This window comes from Panthera uncia, chromosome E3, assembly GCF_023721935.1.
Source record: "Panthera uncia isolate 11264 chromosome E3, Puncia_PCG_1.0, whole genome shotgun sequence".
NCBI lineage: Eukaryota > Metazoa > Chordata > Mammalia > Carnivora > Felidae > Panthera > Panthera uncia.
The window spans coordinates 25,582,344-25,601,356 of record NC_064815.1 but is presented as its reverse complement, the minus strand read 5'-3'; the positions used below and the strand labels follow the sequence as shown (position 1 = coordinate 25,601,356).

The following is a 19,013-nucleotide window of genomic DNA, read 5'->3' as shown; positions in this document are numbered from 1 at the left end:
ACCCAGTAGAGGAATGGCCTTCCTTCCAATAACTGAGAAGAGATTAGGTCACTTAACTACCACTGCATCCCCCTTCCCCCGTACAGATTCTCCATAGCTCAGGTCAGCACTTTGGTGCTCACGTGAATTTCTGGGTCTCCTTCCCTTCTGTATTTTAACACCAAGTTTAACAATATGCTGCGAGTAAGGTTCCCTTAGCTTGTTCCTTAAATTAGGGTGTGTGACCTCCCTCAGTGACATCGTGTGAGCGTGTAGACTGCATGTGTGTGTGTGTTTTAATAAATACTCCCTCGACCTTTAAAGAGCTGAGCAGGATTCTGAAAACAGTCCTTAATTCTTATTTATTCATTTACTTATTTAAGTTTATTTATTTATTTTGAGACAGAGAGCACGAGCAGGGTAGGGGCAGAAAGAGAAGGGGTGAGGGAATCCCAAGCAGGCTCCACACTGTCAGTACAGAGCCCAACGTGGGGCTCGAACTCACTAACCATGAGATCATGACCTGTGCCAAAATCAAGAGTCAGACGCTTGACCAGCTGAGCCACACAGGGGCTCCTGAACGGTCCTTAATTCTAAGTCTGTTTCTGGCAATCTGTTCGTGTATTGGGATAGTTCTTTTTCATTTGCTTTCCAATAGGCATAGTAAAGGTAGTTAAAGAGCACATCTGTATGCTACAACTTGATTACACCTTTTTTTCTGTTTTGTATTTTTTCTTTTATCATGTTCCAGTTTCTGCATGTAGAATTAAATAAGAAACAAAACCTGTAAAGCTGTAACATTTCACATGGAAATGCTGCCCAGCCTTCACCAGCTTCGGAAATCTGACCTTTGCTGATGGCTGCAACGAAGTGTCACCTAAAAAAATAAATCAAAATAAATCAAAACAGTCCCTCAACATCTTGGAATGAAAAATCTGTCCAATATTTCTGAGATTGTTTTAATCACCTCAAGACTCTGAAAGGTTGTTTCATTTTGATTCAAGAAGAAAACAGCTTGATAATGTTGATGGTGTTGGAGTAGCAGAATCATGAGAAAGTATTTCTTCCATTTCATTATTGTAGTGTTTGTGTAATTGTAAGGTCTTTAAACATTCCATAAGTAGCTGTTGTTTTCTAAAATACATAGTAAGGTAGCGGGGGAATTAATAGATTTATTTTATATTTGTAGCCAGAAGTTAAAAGAGAAGAAATTATTGGCAAAGAAGATGAAACTTGAACAGAAGAAACAGAAAGAAGGTGAGTGGCACCTGCTTTTCTTGGTTGGGACCTTTCTCACCTATCAGGAGTGAGATTTAGAGTTTGGAGCTGGTTGGCTGGCCACTGAAGACATGAGGACTTCCTTCCATGAGTTAGGACGCGTTTAATTGCAAGTGTCAGGATGTTAAACTGGTGTCAGCAAAAAGAAAGATGCTGACTGGCATTAAGTCAGGACAGACCTCCCTTCAGGGATGGCTAGTAAATGAGCTCCGTGATGTTACTGGCCTTCTTTGTCTCCCTCTGTCCCCTGGCTCCTTGTCCTCAGGCAGGTGCATGTCCTCCCTGTGGTTGTGGGGTACCTGGGGCTGCACCATGTCTCATTCTCGTCCAGTAGGAAAGACTGAGGGGATGTCCCTCGTAAAAGTGCTTTTGTGTTTTTTTGGCCCTGATGAAGTCGCTTGGCAAGTCAGTTAAGAATGCTTTGGGCTATAAAAAAAAAAAAAAAAAAAAAACAAGAAAACTAGCAGTAGTTAAAGAAGAGTTCATTTCTCTCACTTAATAAGAAATCTGGTGGTAGATGGCAGCCTCTTGTGGTTCAGCAGCTCAGGAGTGGCAGGCCCAGTATCCCCTGCACTTCTCTTGGCCTTTACTTTGTGGGTGTGAGATGGCTGCTGTGGCTCCTGGCATCATACCTGTGTCCAAAGGGGAGAGAAGTGCAGGGGATGCTGGTATTTTAACAGAAGTGCAGAAGATCCCCCAGAAGTGCCCAACAGAGGGCATTTTATATTTCACTGGTCACCTTGCCATCCCTTGCTGCTATTAGGCTAGACGAATAGAAAACCGAACTGTTGTGACCGTGTTTAACCTGTCACGATTTATCCCTGGGAGCCGGGTACATTGCCACCCCGGACTGGGATGAGATTTTGTTAACGAGGAGGAATAGGGGTGAGTCACGTGTCAGTGTCCCACAGTGCTACCAGTCCTGTCCACCTCTGAGCACTCCACCTGGCCAGAGGTGCCAGTCGCTCCCCTGAGAGCCCCTGAGCTGAGAACCCGGGAAAGAGGGGCCTCAGATGGAAAGGACCAAAGATGCTAAGAGACCAAAAAACGACAAGTGCATACACATTACTGAATTGGTGGCTGTTCCCTGATTGACTAGGCATGGTTCCTGGTTAGACGGTTGTGAGTTTTGGTCTTAAGATAAAGTCAGACTTTCACTGACACACTAAATATGATCGGTCCCTTCCAGGATCAGTTTCCTTATGGTTTGTAAATGTACTGCATGACACCCTCTGTATGGTATAGTCTTAGACTCTTCCTCCCCATTTCTTAGAATCATTTCTTTTATAACACTGAAATATGATTGCTAGGACCTCATCCCTGAAAGAAACCACCTCATTACTTTCCCAGCCCTCTTCCTCCCCACACACACAGGAACATCCAGTACTTGATCCAAGGGCTGGAGGATTGGGCACAGGAGCCAATCTCATGGTTTTTGGTTTTTGGTTTTTTGTTTTATTTATTTTAGAGGGAGCGAGCGCATGTGTGAGTAGGGGAGAGAAAGAAGGAGAGAGAATCCCAAACAGGCGTCACACTCAGTGTAAAGCCTGATGCAGGGCTCGATCCCATGACCCTGGGATCATGACCTGAGCCAAAATCAAGAGTCGGACACTGAACCGACTGAGCCACCCAGGCGCCCCGAGCCAGTCTCATGTTATATTGAAGGAGGTATTGTAACTTGGACCCATGACATCAGGATATAAAAAGGTCCTTGGCTCTAGGTGATTTATGTTTTCTTTGTGTTGTCATTGCTATTATTTAGTGTTTAGTGAATTTCCTGAGCTAATTTTGTAAAGCCTGCATTCTTTATTGAGTCTGCTTTGTTAGCTTAGTGGTCAGCTGAAGAGTAGAGATTTCTTTGAACTTCCAAGTCTCGCAGCCTTTGCCGAGGGGCTCTACGTATCTGTAGGAACATGCCTTCAACGTTTTGGCAGGCGGTTCACAATTTGCTTTAGCCTTCGTGCCCTCCTTGCACAGAGCTTCGAGGTCAGCCAGAGGTGAGATTAGGACCATCACTTGTCTTTCTTAGACAGGTACACAGCTCTGCACGTGGCTGTCTAAAGTCCCAACTTTTCCTCAGGTTTTGATGGATTTCTTGATTGCGCCAACTGTTAATACCTTAGGCAGCTGCAATGTTCAACAGTTGCCACTGGTTGTTTTTGACGACCACCCTTGAGAAAGGGCTGTTTGCACTAAGGTTGAATGAAGATAAGCCTTGGGAGTGGAAGTTTTCTGGGGAGCAGCTAGACAGCTCACATAGGGACAGTGCTCTGAGTATGGAACTTCTGAGGACCGTCCAACAGTTTACTTCCTCCAGTGGCTGCCAGGCGGTTGGTTTCCACAACCGCTGTGGTGATGAGGGGCTACCTTGGATATGGTGAGAGAGAGACGTTAGAATGCCACAGAACTTGCTGTACTTACCAAGGTTCAGCCATTTTTCTTGAACAATCCAAGGAACGTTTCCAGAGTTCTGAAAAAGTTGGTTTTGACAATTGTTGATGTTCTTAATTATTTTTATGGAGGAGCAGATTTTTAGAGATCCTTACTCTGCCATTCTGAAAGTGCTTCCATCCCTTTAGACTTTTCCCTGCCTATATTTGAAATGTTTCTTGGGGGCACCTGGGTGGCTCGGTCAGTTGGGTGTCTGACTTCAGCTCAGGTCATGATCTCACAGTTTGTGGGTTCGTGTCCTGTGTCAGGCTCTGCGCTGGCAGCTCAGAGCCTGGAGACTGCTTCAGATTCTACGTCTCCCTTTCTCTCTCCGCCCGTCCCCTGTTTGTGCACGTGCCTCTGTCTCTCTCAAAAATAAACATTTAAAAATAAAATGCACTGGGGCGCCTGGGTGGCTCGGTCGGTTAAGCGTCCGACTTCAGCTCAGGTCACGATCTCACGGTCCGTGAGTTTGAGCCCCGCGTCGGGCTCTGGGCTGATGGCTCAGAGCCTGGAGCCTGCTTCCGATTCTGTGTCTCCCTCTCTCTCTGCCCCTTCCCCGTTCATGCTCTGTCTCTTTCTGTCTCAAAAATAAATAAACGTTAAAAAAAAAAAAAATTTTTTTTTAAATAAAATAAAAATAAAATGCACTAATAAAAAATTTTTCTTCTGAATAAATATGTTTCATGTAGATATCAGATGTTTGAGTCATGGGTTTTTTTTCCCCCCCATTCTTAGAGTCTCTACCTTTTTATATTGATCTGTTTGGATTTTAGGGCTACCATTTTATTTGGGGGTTTTTCTGTTGTTCCTTCTGTATTTCTGTTTCTTTTTCTCTGTCTTTTGTATTATTTGAACATTTTTTTTATCTCACTTTAATGTATTGTGTTTTTAACTATATCCCTCTCTCTAGCTTTTTAGTTGTTCCTCTGCAGCTTGCTATATATGTACTCCTTTCACAGTCTACTTAGAATCGGTATTTAAGTGGAATGTAGAAACTTGTCACCATTTAGGTCTCTTGACCTTTTATGTTGTGGTTGCCTTAAGTATTACATCTACATACATTGAAAACCCTAGTGAATAATGTTATTTTTGTTTTCAATCATCCGGTACATTTTGAAGATCAGGAGGAGAATTGTCTAGAATAATAATAGTAACCAGATAGTTAGATTTCTGTTCTTCCTTTGTCCGTGATGTTCCAAGCTTACCTCTGGCATCATTTCCTTTCTGTCTGAAGAACTTCCTTCAGTCATTTGGTTAGAAGAGGTCTGCTGGCTATGAACTTTCTTTGCTTTTCTTCATATGAGGCTGTCTTTATATCACCTTTGTTCCTGAAGGACATTCTCACTAGATATAAAACTTGGGGAGCACCTTGGTGGCTCAGTCGGTTAAGTGTCTGACTCATGATTTTGGCTTAGGTCATGATCTCACTGTGAGTTCGAGCCCCACATTGGGTCATGATCTCACTGTTTGAGCTCCGCACTGTCATTGCGGAGCCTGCTCTCTCTCTGCCCCTCCCCTGCCTGCCCTTGCTTACTCACTCTCAATCTCTCCCCCTGCCCCTCTTTTAAATAGATGAACTTAAAAAAAAATTTGGGGTTGGCAGTTTTTTCTTCCAGCACTTTAGAAATACCATGCCACTTTCTGTGGCCTGCATGGTTTCTGATGAAAATTTTATAACTATTGAGATTGTTCTATCATTATTTTTATCTGGCTGCTTTTAATATTTCTGTCTTTAGATGTCAACAGTTTGATTATGATGGGTCTGCATATGGATTTCTTTGGTTTAATCCTGTTTGGATTTCACTGAGCTACTCCAATCTGTAGGCCTGTTTGTCTTTTGTCAAATTTGGAAAAATTTTGGAAGCAAAAAGAATATAAAAACAGGGAGGGGGACAAAACATGAGAGACTCTTGAATATGGAGAACAAACAGAGGGTTACTGGAGGGGTTGCGGGAGGGGGGGGGATGGACTAAATGGGGAAGGGGCATTAAGGAATCTACCCCTGAAATCATTGTTGCACTATATGCTGCAAACTTGGATGTAAATTAAATTAAAAACAAGTTTTTTTTGGAAAAATTTTTATTCAGTCGTTTTTGTTTCTGGTCTTCCTATTGGATAATTCCTACTGATCTGACTTCAAACTATCTCTTTCCTATGCCATCTATTCTGCTGTTAATCCTTTCCAATGGATTTTTTTTTTTATCTCAGTTACTGTGTTTTTTCAGAAAAGTCCTGAAATTTCCAGTAGATTCTTCTTTATATGCCTTCTATTTGCTGCAATTTTCTCTCTTTCCATTCATTTCAAGAGTGTTCACTCTTCCCGGAAAGATTTCTAAGCAACTGCTTTAAAGTATTTGGTTACTCCAGCATCTAAGTCATCTTAGCATTGGCATTTGTTGATTGTCTTTCCCCGTGCAAGTCGAGATTTTCCTGATTTTTCATATGTCAAGTAACTGTCTACTGTATCCTGGGCATTTTGAATATTCTATCATGAGGCTTTGGTCTTGTTGATACTTATTTTAGCAGGCAGGCAGCCTGGTTCTCGCCAGCCTTCTGTAGGTTGTGGTTGCGGCTCCAGTGTCGGTTGGGTTCTCGGAGCATTTGGTATGATGACTAGGGCCACGTCCATACGTGTGCTTGTCAGCGTGAGCCCAGGGATTCGGGAGGTTCTAATCTTTTTCTCCGTGACTGCTCCTGTACTCTCCGGATCCCTGGGACTCTCCTTTTCAGAACTCCAGGCAGAAAGCCGGGGCTTTAGTTACCACTCTGGTACGTCCTTCCTCCAGTTGCCCCTGCATCCAGGGCGGAGGGGGAAAGCGGCAGGCTTGCCCAGCTCTCTTAGGACCCACAGCTCCTCTGATGGGAGAGAAAGGCTCCCCTCTTTTGAAGTGTTTGTGCCAGCAGGCCCCCGCTGCCGCCGCAGTTGCTGTTGCCGTTGCCGCTGTGACTCTGGCAGAGTGGCCTGGGAGCTAGGGTGTGAGAGAATGGAGAACAAAGAAGCACAGAATTTCCCTTACTCTGAGCATCGGGAACCCCCTTTCTTACTCCTCAGACTACAAGCGGAGGGTTTCTTGTGTTCTGTCTGCGCCCAGGCTTCACTTGTGCATGTTGAACATCTGAGTCTGGACCGAGGGATACTGGAGTGGGGAAAAACCCAAGGAATTCAAAACTGTTCCAGTGGCACTTTGTAGGCTGGTCTTTTTCCGCAGTCTGCTTGCTTCTCAAGAGTCCATCATTCTGTCCAGGTCCCGTCACTATATTCAGTGGAGAGGAGGAGTCCGTGTGCTTGCTTTATCTTACCTGGAACCTTCTATTTGTTTTTTGTTTTGTTTTGTTTTTAATTCAAACACGGGACTTTAGCTCTTTTGCGTTTTAACTTGGTGCTCTCGGCTCTGTTGATTCAGGTTCCAAAATCCTTTTGAATTCATATCCTGAAATCAGCATGTTGCCTACCATGTCTTTCTGATGTTGTCATAGGCAGATTTGATAAACATAATTCCCTTGTCATTGATAAAAATGTCGAACCAGACTGAGCCTGGGTGGGGGCCAGAGCCCTTTAACATCCACAGGAGAGTTCCTCCTTGTAGGCTGGCAGGAACTGGTTTGTTAAAACTCTTAGTGTGGAGTTAATTCTCCCACTAAGAAAGCAACCAGACTCCCTCTTCTTTCCTCTTACCAACAGACATGGCATAAGAAACTAAGTGGTAATATGAGATCATGGAGTGAGTATAGTAGAGGTAAGTTCTAAAGTTAGCTCTCCCTCTGGCTCACCCTGACCTCAAACATCTGGGTTCTCTTATTTGAAATTTCTTTTTTAGCTTATCACTGATAAGCTCTTTCTCGATCTAAAATTCTGTAGTTTGATAACTTTGCCAAATGCCTTGCTGTAATTACTATATTTGGGGGCGTGGGGTGGTCCCTCACCAGTGAGTCTAAAAACTCTTTCAGAACAAGAAATAGGTGTTAGTTTGCACTTAATGAACGAACCTGTATTGGGTCTTTGGAATGGCATATAAACTTTTTAGTAATCGGTTCTGTAATTGAAGGGGACCAGTGGCACCATCACAGAGCTGGGGCCTCTTGAATCCTCCTTTTCTAACCTCTTCTAGACATTTGGTGCACCTGACCGTACAGTTTTCTGTCGCCTTTCTTTAATTTGCCCGAGGCTATGAAGTGTATTTGAGATCGTAGAGCAGGCTTTAGTGTTTTCGGGGAGATTTCATCTGGAGCCTCCAGCTTCTTTACAGCAGCCTTGTGCCCTCTCCCCGGGTCTCCACCTGTCTTAAAGTTCAGTTCTATCAAAAAGACAGATGTTTGTCATAATGCCACATCCCGGAGTCACACCACAGTAGCACGGTGTTTTCTCAAGCCGAGGGTGTGATCTTCACTCGCTAAGTCATGCAGTTAGTTTTGAGGCTGCAGCTGTCATTTTTCCAGACATCAATAGAACAGACTAGAAATTGTCAGAGTGCATCACACTCTGGTTAAGTATTTGTGAAATTTTCTTTCAGATTCTGTGTCAGCTGTGGGCTGCAGACCAACAAATTTGAAAATCATTGTTCAGATTCAGGGGCCCTGCTCTTATGCTTAATTGTGAAGTTAGCACCTGTACGTACTAAACAGTGATCAGTAATAATACATGGTTGTGTGTGCTTGGTACCAGTGAGCAGGATAGAGTGCTGGTCATAAAGACGGTGTGTGTGCCTTTTACTGTGCCTTCTCAGTTTCCTTCTTTATTTTTCATATTGTGAAAGACAAAATAGATCTTGTTGTCTGATTGAAATGAATAGAAACTTAATGTGGTGATACCGAGTTGTGCCACAAGGTGGCTTCTGTGCACCACTGGGTTCTTGATGGGCTTGGACTGAAATCGTTCCAGCTTTTTAGGCCCTTCTAAAAAGCAGCAAGGGACAGCTGGCTACGAGTTCCATTCTGTTGTTCACGAGGAAATCTCCCCGTTCGTTGTCCTTGCCGGTCCAGTAAGTAACTCAGTGAAGACACCCTGCAGTGCAGTCTGAACAACACCACGGGATGGCATTAAGCCAATCTGGATTTTTGAAACCTTGAACTCCTGAAACGATGTGTTCTAACACCAATGTTACTTGTCCTGACATAGGCCTCCCTATCAAAGAAACCCAGGGTGGCCTCAGGCGATTTGTTGTTAGGTATGTCAAGAGCAGTTTCTCATCCTCTGTGCTATCCTGCTGTCGACATTTTGGGCTGAAGAATTCTTTGCTGGGAGGGGCTATATCCTGTTCACTGTGGGATGTTTAACTCTACCTGCTAGAGGCCAGTAGGACCCACTGTTACCTAGGTTACTGACAATCAAAAAGGTCTCCAGACTGGGGCGCCCGGGTGGCTGAGTCGGTTAAGCATCCAACTCTTGATTTTGGCTCAGGTCATGGTCTCACGGTTTGTGAGTTCAGGCCCCACATCAGGCTCTGCACTGCCGGTGTGGAGCCTGCTTGGGATTCTCTGTCTCCCTCTCTCTGTCTGCCTCTCCCCCACACGCTGTCTCTTGAAAATAAGTAAAACTTAAAAAAAAAAAAAAAAAAAAAAAAAAAAAAAAGGTCTCCAGACATTGCCAGTGGAAGGGGGGACAAAATTGCCCCGGTCAACACTCACGTCAACTGGTGTGTTCAGAAGGAACTCAATATATGTTTTGGATTGAACTGTTTGTTTCAGTGCCAAAATTCTTATACGCGCTATGTTGAGAAACTCTTCGTATTGTTTGTGTCTTTTGAGAATAAAGATAATATGTGGTCATTTTAGAAATTTTTGGAATATGCAGACAGTTCATGATCTCAAGGTTTGTGAGCTCGAGCCCTGCCACTTGCGCTCACTCACTCGCTCTCTCTTTCTCAAAATTAATCAGTTGATTACAAAAAAGAAATCTGGGGGCCTGGGTCGCTTCGTCATTGAAGCGTGTGACTCTCAGTTTTGGCTCAGGTCATGATCTCACAATTTTGTGAGTTCCCCCACATCGGGCTCTGTGCTGACAGTGCAGAGCCTGCTTGGGATTCTCTCTCTCTCTCTCTTTCTTTCTTTCTTTCTTTCTTTCTTTCTTTCTTTCTCTGCCCCTCCCCTGCTCACACTGTCTCTGGATTTCAAAATAAATAACTTTAAAAAAATTAAAAAATTTTGGAATATGCAGAAAAGAATAAAGTCAAAACTTTAATCCTAGGGCTCCTGGGTGGCTCAGTTGGTTGAGTCTCCGACTTTGGCTTAGGTCATGATCTTGGGGTTTGAGTTTGAGCCCCGCATCGGGCTCTGTGCTGACAGCTCAGAGCCTGGAGCCTGCTTGGGATTCTGGGTCTCCCTCTCTCTCTGCCCCTCCCCCACTTGTGCTCTGTCTCTCTCTCTCTCTCTCTCTCTCTTTCTCTCTCTTTCTCTCTCTCAAAAATAAATAAAATGTAAAAAAAAAAATTAAAAAACTAAAATTAAAAAAATTTTTAAGTAAAAAATAAAAATAGAAAGTAAATAAGCAAAAAATAAAAAGTATCCATTTCAGTTACACTCTGTGGCATTTACTTAGTATTCCTAAAATATGTGAATAAAGTCAGATTCCTGGATTTTACAATGTTATGTAAACAATAGTATAGCACTAATGGAAACAGCTCAAATGTTATCCTAGTAAAGCCTCTTTCTGTTCTTTTGCTTTAGTCTCTTGCCACATGCACGTGTCATTTGTATGTAGTTACAGTGTATGAACAGTTTTCTGTTTTGCTTATTTTATTTAATATTGTGAGAATTTCCAGTCCTTCCTAATTTTTTCAGTGACTGATGACATCCAGCAGTTGGCATGCTATGATACGTCTAACCTTTTTCCCTTTTGTTAGACATTAGCTTGATTTGGTTTGTGTCTTCTTTAGAAGACACGTTAGCGACTATTATATACCTGTCTCCCTTCCCCCTTTATAAGGTTTATTTCCTTAAGATACATTTCTAGCAGTGGGAATTACTAGATCATAGAATATAAAAAGATTCCGTGCCTCTTGAAATAACGCTACTTTCCAAAGGAGTAGTTCCAGTTGTTACTGTCATCTACAGGATGCAGTGGGGCACACTTCTGCCATATCCTTGCCAGCGCTGGCTTTTAAGAAATTGTTCCTCCAGGGGCACCTGGGTGGCTCAGTCAGCTAAGTGTCTGCCTGTTGCTTTTGGCTCAGGGCACGATCTCACGGTTTGTGAGTTCGAGCCTCGCGTTGGGCTCTGTGCTGACAGTGCAGAGCCTGCCTGGGATTCTGTGTCTCCTTCTCTCCCTGTCTCTCCCCTGCTTGCTCTGTCTCTCTCAAAATAAATAAATAAACTAAAAAAAAAAAGTTTTATGTTCCTCCACGTGGATAAGAATGTGACTTCAAACAAAATGCATCTGAGTAAATTTGAGGATCAAATTGGCTTAATTTTAAGCAATTCATGAAACTGACACCATCCCATCTAGCAAGTGGAGAGATGCCCCCAGGAGGTGTACAAAATGGAAGGTTTTTATTGGAAGGAGGGTCAGGCAAGAAGATACAAGCAAAAGAAAAGAAAGGATTGTTTCAAGCTGGGAAATCTTTGTGGGGAGGGCAAAAGGGAATGGCAGGGTTTTTATCATTCAGATGACCTCTCCCGTGTAGATCTGGAAATTTCAGGCCCACTGTTTAAAAGTCACATTCCTGGCATAGGTTGAAACTGTCATTAAGTCTTGTTTGCTGTCGTGGGGGGCGGGGGGGGGGGGCGGCAAATGACTCAATTTTGGGCTTCTTTTTTCTTTTTTAACATTATGTAATACCAGGGGCACCTGGGTGGCTCGGTCGGTAGAGCATGTGACTCTTGATCTCAGAGTCATGAGTTCAAGCCCTGGGGGTAGAGTTTACTTAAAAAAAATTACAACAATAGCTAACGTTTATTGAAAATTTAATATGTACCCCCAGCTGTACGAGCTTTGTGAATATTAACATGATCCTCCCGACGACCCTGAGAGACAGGCACTGTGTTATCCCCAGTTTACAGTTGAGGGACCTTAGGCACCAAACAGTGCTGGCACCCACAGAGCCGGAGGGAGGGAGGGGACGGGGCAGGATTTGACCCCAGGTGATGCGGCTCCACGTTCTGTGTTTACCCACGAGGTGACCCTGCTTGAGATCTAGTCAGCAGCTCCCGCGTTCCCAGCTCTTCCTTTCCAGCCTCTCCACCAGTTGGGTCTGGCCACTCCCTTCCAGCGGTTCTCTGCCCTCGCCAGGCGTACGCCTCCGTTCTTCACCTCACTTCACGCGCTCTGGACTCTGCGCTCTTTCCTTTTTCCCGCCCCCTGAACCCCCCTCTGCCTGAAGGGCTTGTAGTCATCCCCCGCCTTCCTCCTGCCATGTTTTCTCTCTTTGTCAAGCCTTACCTAACCTCCCTCCTCAACCTAACCAAACTGTCCCCTCCACCTTGCTCCCAGAGGGTGCTGCACATGCTTACTCGGTTTATAGAATCTGCTAAATCCTGTAATGTAGTTGTCTATTGAAGGAGCCAGGATCAGGCTGTCCCAAGATGGGCCACGTTGGCAGGAACATTATTTTGAGTTTGTTAACCTTAAAAATAAAAATTGCTAGTAATCTGGGGCACCTGGGTGGCTCAGGTGGTTGAGCGTCTGACTTCAGCTCAGGCCATGATCTCACAGTCCATGAGTTTGCGCCCTGCGTTGGGCTCTCGGCTGACAGCTCAGAGCCTGGAGCCTGCTTCAGATTCTGGGTCTCCCTCTCTCTCTGCCCCTCCCCTGCCCATGCTCTGTCTCTCTCTGTCTCAAAAATAAATAAAAACATTTTTAAAAAATTGCTAGTTATCTTAGCAGCCAAAAGGGGGTTATTTGGAAATAGAAAAGAACCGCAGTCGGGGCAGGCAAGCTGCAGAAAACCATAGGCAAGTCTGGGGAACAAAGGCGAGGTAATGCTTTTTTAAAGAGGACAGGGGTAAGTTGGGAAGGCCGTTACAAACCGGAAGTCCAGTGGAGTAAACTGAGAATTCAAAGTATGGTGGCTTCTCAGTGGCTGGGCTTTTGGGGGGATACACAGTAAAGCATTTCTTCCTCTGCCTGGGATAGAAGAGTAGTAACCACGTGCAAAGTCAAGCCCATCTCTCCCTGTTGGGTCTGCAGCTGACCTCGAATGGTAGGGTGTGAGACCTCCCCCTGCCAAAACCCCTCAACTCCATTTTGGTGAGGTTTCCTGTTACTAGTTTTCATAAGTTAAAAGCAACCAAAACCTAGCAGATTCAGGAAAAGCTCTTTACCTCCCCCCTCAACCACCTGCTCTGTCAGGAAGAGAGCTATTAATAGAGATTCCTCATTACCTAAGAAATTATCTGCACAGTAGGACAACCTTTGTTTTCCAAACATCTCCTATTACCTTCCTGCTAACGGTTTTCCGCCTCTTTATATCCTCAGGCTTCTGCCCTCTCCTATGCTCAGGATGTCACTCAAGCCTTCATGTTGCGTGTTCTTGGAATTTTGTATCTGTCTGGATTCCCCATATATACAAAACTAAATTTGATTTTCTCCTATTACTGTCCCATGTCAATTTGATTCTTAATCCAGCCAGAGGGACCTTGAAGGGCAGAAGAAATTGTCCCTCCCAACACTATTCAGCTGTAATCTCAGTTCCATGAATGTGGTACAGTGTCCTTTTTTTTTTTTAATAAGAACTTTTTAACATGGTTTTAGATTTACAGAAAAAGTGCAAAAATAGTACAAAGGATTTCCATATACTCAGCTTCCTTTGTTATTAATATCTGAAGTTAACCGTTCCTTTGTCACAATTAATGAACCAATTATTGATAGATATATTAGCTAAAGTCCATACTTTATTCAGACTTCTTTAGTTTTCACCTCTAATGCCTTTTTCTTGTTCCAGAATCCCATCCAGGATATCACGTTACATTCAGTCACAGTTTCTCAGACTTTGCTTGTTTTTTGCCTTTGAGAGTTTTGAGGGTCTGGTGTCCTGGAGAGTGTCCCTCGATTGGGATTGGTCTGATATTTTTCTCATGATGAGACTGGAGTTACTTATTTTGGGGAGGAAGGCCAAAGAGGTAAAGTTCCATTCTTAATGACATCATGTCAAGGCTGTATACTGTCAAGATGACTGGCACTATTGATGTGTTGACCTTGATCACCTGGCTGAGGCAGTGCTTGTCAGGATTGCCTACTGTAAATTTACTCCTTTTCCCTCCTTCCCACACTGTACATTTTGGGAAGAAGTCACTATGTGCAGCCCGCACGTATGGAGTGGGGGATTATGCACCCTCTCTGTGTGGGTGGGAATGCTACATGAATTATTGGAAATCCTTCACAGGTTTGTCTCTTCTCCCCTGTTTGTCTATTTATATCAATATGGACTTGTGGATATTTATTTTATACTTTAGGTCGAATCCGGTACCACTTTATTTCTTTTGTTACTCAAATTGTTATAGCTTTGGCCATTGGGGGCACTTTGCTTTGGCTCCTGTGTCCCTTTTACATACTCCTGTTATTGTGGGATTTAGGTGGGGTTTCCTTCCTTCCTTCCTTCCTTCCTTACTTCCTTCCTTTCTTTCCTTTCCTTTCCTTCCTTTCCTTCCTTTCCTTCCTTTCCTCCCTCCCTTCCTTCCTTCCTTCCTTCCTTCCTTCCTTCCTTCCTTCCTTCCTGGCACTACAAGCTATTCCAGACTTACCTTGTGTATTTCCTGCCCCAGACCTAGAAGCAGCCATTTCTCTGAGGAGTCTTGGTTTGTTTTATTGGGGAATGGTAGTACAAACCGAGATCTGGGGGTTCGTTGTGCTCTTCGCTACTGGGGTGTGGTTGTTTGTAGGCCAAGGAAAAGTGCACGTGTACTGACCAGTGTATAAGTGCATTTTTATAGTTATTTCTATATATAACCATCCGTATTAATCTGTATTTCACTCAAGGTGAGTTTGTCTCGATGTCTCCAACCCTAATTCATTGCCACATGGATCATTCCAGCCTTCTCACTTGTTTGCCTATAACCTCCCACTTTTGACAGTGAGTAACCTGGCCCCTACTACCTACCGTTCGGTTATTCAGTTGTTCAGTTCCGATGGACATGGATCGTGGCTCAGAATTGGTAACCCGTTACCCGTGCAACACAACTTTTATCAGCTGGTGCAGTGTTACGCACAGTTCCTTTGCCTTTGGTCTTACAGACACCGCCGTATCCAAAAGTACGTCGGGGCGGCACCCCGTCCCCTTCACAGAGGTTGTTTCCTCCATTTGTTACACGGTTGGATTCATGTGCCACTTTTTGCATTCATCCTGGGATCCTTGACATCCTAAATAAGTCTTTACATTCGCACACGTTAAGATTGATTCTTTGTGCTGTGAAGTTCTGGGAGTTTTGACGAAGGCACGACGTCATGTGTTCACTATTACAGTATCACACGGAATAGCTTCACTGCCTTCAAAGGAACCCCCTGTGCTTCACCTCTCCAGCCTCCTGCCACCCGCGGTCCCTGGCAGCCTCGATCTCTTCACCGTGTTCCACGGTACCAGATAGCCGGGGTCCCGCGGCACGCAGCCTTCTCAGGCTGGCTTCTTTCACTCGGAGAAATACGTTTAAGATCCATCCATGCTTTGGCCCGGCTCTATAGCTCATTCCTTTTTATTGTGGAATAGTACTGCACCATTCCGTCGTACGGAGACACCATAGTTTCTTTGTCCATTCGTCTATTAAAGGACATCTTGGTGGCCTTCTGTTTCTGGTGATCGTGATGAAAACCTCCACAAACACTTCTGTGTGACTTTTGTGTGGATGTGTTTCCAGGTCGGTTGACTGTGTCCCTAGGAGGTGATTGCCGGGTCACATGATAAGCGCGTGTAGCCGCGTAAGAAACTGACGGACGGTCTGCAGAACAGCTGTTCCATGTCGCCGTCCCTCCAGCAAGTGAGAGCTGCCAATGCTGCACATCCTCGCCAGCGATTGGTAGCATCAGTTTGCATAACTGAGCCATTCTGGGGTGTGCGTTGTGGTGTCTCGTTTTCATTTGGGACAGCATCTTTCTGAATTCTTAGGTCCTAGCTACTAAACACAGTAGTAATGAGCGCTTCGTTTTTTATTTCTTTACTATGTTGAAAGACGGAGCGAGTGAAATAATTTTATTGAATTACCAAAGGACTCGAATGTGCACCAGACTCCTAGGTTTCTCCTCTTTGAGAGCAATGCTTCTAGGCCCTGACGTGTTTCCCACACGTAGGAATCAGTTGTGTTTACTATTAGGTGAGGTACCACATTTTCAGGGGTTTTTCCATCACAAGGGATGATTCGAGCCCTCCTCTTCTTGTTAGCATCTCAGGCTTCCAAAACACCCATTGCACAAACACCCAGGTTAGTCAGCGTTTCACGGTTTCTTCAAGATCAGAGTTGAAGGGACACCTGGATGGCTCACTCGGTTGAGCATCTAACTCTTGATTTCAGCTCAGGTCATGAACTCAACAGGTAGTGAGATCGAGCCCCGAGTTGGGCTCCACACTGACAGCACAGAGCCTGCCTGGGATTCTCTCTTTCTCTGTCTCTCTGTCCCTCCTGCATATGTGCGCTGTCTCTCGCTCACTCTCTTAAAATAACTTTAAAAAAATAATAAAAAGTAGAAATAAAATACGTTTAAATAGAAATTTTTTTTTTTATTTTTTTTTCAACGTTTTTTTTTATTTATTTTTTTTTGGGACAGAGAGAGACAGAGCATGAACGGGGGAGGGGCAGGGAGAGAGGGAGACACAGAATCGGAAACAGGCTCCAGGCTCCGAGCCATCAGCCCAGAGCCTGACGCGGGGCTCGAACTCACGGACCGCGAGATCGTGACCTGGCTGAAGTCGGACGCTTAACCGACTGCGCCACCCAGGCGCCCCTAAATAGAAATTTTTTAAAAAAAGATCAGAGTGGAAGATCAAATCCTGTGCTCCTGTCCTGTGTTCAGACCTGTGCAGGGGTGGTTGGTGGTTCTTAGAGAGCCTTGAGACGGACAGAATATGGGCTCCGCGTTGGAGCCCACGTTCTAGAGCAGGACTCCCAGCTGGTATGTGGGGAATGGGCTACAAGTGGCAAAGACTCTGCCTCCTTGTTCTTCAGGGTGGAGACCAAGTGCCCAAGGTCTTGTAGGCATCACGCCGTGTGCCATAGAAATAACGTCCTTTTCCGTTGAGTGCTGTGCTCAGAGAGCTGAGGGGTAGCATCTGGGGCTCAGAGCCGGGTTTTCAGTCCATCTCTAGCTTTTCATTGTCTTTCCATGGTATGCGTCTCTCCCTCTCTCTTTTTTTTTTTTTTTTAACTGTGGTGAAATAACATTTACCTTTTTTTTTTTGGGAGAGAGTGTGCAAGTGAGTGAGGGTGGAGAGAGAGAGAGAGAACCCCACGAGGGGCAGAGAGAGAGAAGCAGGGCCCAAGCTCACCCAGTGTAGGACTCGAACTCACAAACCGTGAGATCGTGACCTGCGCCGAAGTCAGATGCTTAACCAACTGAGCCACCCAGGTGCCCCTTAACATTTACCATCTTAACCAGTTCAGTGGTGTTAAGTACTTTCTCTTGGTGCCGCCATCCGTCTCCAGAACTCTTCATCTTGTGAAACGGGAACTGTATCTATTCAGCCCTGACTCCCCCTTCTCCCTCCTGCCAGCCCCTGGCACCGCCCATTTACTCTCGTCTCTGAGAATTGGACTACTCTGAGCACCTCACAGAAGAGGACCCAGAGGTATCTTTCTCTCTGGCTTATTTCGCTTCGTGTCGTGTCCTCAAGTTTTCTCCACGTGGTGTCTGTCAGGCGTCACGATGTCCCTTTCTAAGGCTGACTGGTATTCCCGTGTGCACAGACCACACCCTGCTTATCCACTCAGTGTGCTCACCTCACTCCTGTCTCCTTCTCGTTATGCTTTTGCCTCAGTTTCCCTGTGCACTTGCGCATGCAAGGTAGGCCGAGTCCTAGAGAATCAGTCAGGTTAGAGGCCTGGGTCTTACCGATTATGACACGTTGAGTAGCAGCTACTTAATCTCTCTGAACCCCATTCCTCATCTGTGAACTGGATCTCTTGGCGTGGGACTTGTCCAGAGACTTCTGTTAGAGTGAAGCAAGGCGCTGCGTGGAGAGGTGTTCAGTGCTCACTGTTGGTACTTTTGGCAGGAGGTTGAGGAGGAGGAGGAATACCCGAAAGTCGTTAAATCTGAGAGGTTTCCACCCACTGCCGTGAGTGCTCTTTAGTGTCGCGTCCCAGGGTGTGCGGGTGAATCGTAGGCTGTGCTGTGTCCTGGGCACTCCACACCTCCTGCCTTGAAGCTCTCTGTCTGATGCGGTGATGACAGCGTAGCAAAGCTCCGGGTGCCTTGTGCTCTGGGGGTGCTGGACTGAGCTCCTGAGCGTCTGCAGGGAGGAGGTCCGTAGGCGGGCCCGGGGAGCCCACTGTGCCCGCAAGGGGCTGGAGGACCCGGCTGCTTTGGTGGCTCTGGCTCTGCTGTTCCAGCTCTCGCCCACTGCCCTGCTCCCGCGGAGAGGAGAGAGGAGGAGGAGGAGTTGGGAATAAGTTGTCTCTCTGCTCTGCTGTCGGCCAGCTCAGCTGCACTGTGGGTACCGGCAGTCGTGCCGGGGAAGCACTGGAATTCAGAGCTGCGTGTGGAGTGTCAAGAGAGAAGGTTTCTGGGTCTGTGGGAAGAGCCGGGAAGCTGGCCTGTTTGTTGTGGGCAGAGCCCTCTGCTACAGAGTTTTCGAATCCTTTTGTGGACTGTAGTGAGAGCTTGAGACCTCCACAGGAGCATTGTCAGCCTGGTGTTAAATGCTAAAGGGCTGGCCGGGGACATTGCCCTGCCATGTTGACAGACCTGGGCGGGGGGGGGGATATAAAAAGCAGTGAGGCAGACTTCAAGCTGTATTACAAAGCTGTAATCATCAAGACAGTATGGTACTGGCACGAGAACAGACACTCAGATTGGCGGAACAGAATAGAGAACCCAGAAATGGACCCACAAACATATGGGCAACTAACTTTGAAAAGCAGGAAAGAATATCCAATGGAAGAAAGACAGTCTCTTCAGCAAGTGGTGCTGGGAAAACTGGACAGCGACATGCAGAAGAATGAACCTGGACCACTTTCTTACACCAGACACAAAAATAAACTCAAAATGGACGAGAGACCTCAGTGTAAGACAGGAAGCCATCAAAATCCTCGAGGAGAAAGCAGGCAAAAACCTCTTTGATCTCGACCGCAGCAACTTCTTATTCAACACGTCTCCGGAGGCAAGGGAAACAAAAGCAAAAATGAACTATTGGGACTTCATCGAAATAAAAAGCTTCTGCACAGTGAAGGAAACAACCGGCAAAACT

General features: G+C 45.4%; 1 protein-coding gene across 1 annotated transcript in view; it reads left to right on the top strand.

The window, feature by feature from the left end:
• Positions 1-19,013, top strand: part of PRKRIP1 (PRKR interacting protein 1) — a 31,522-nt gene that overhangs the window by 9,936 nt on the left and 2,573 nt on the right. The window contains exon 5 of the mRNA XM_049639227.1: positions 1,169-1,236. Coding sequence (XP_049495184.1) covers positions 1,169-1,236 — 68 coding nt within the window. The remainder of the gene's footprint in view (positions 1-1,168; positions 1,237-19,013) is intronic.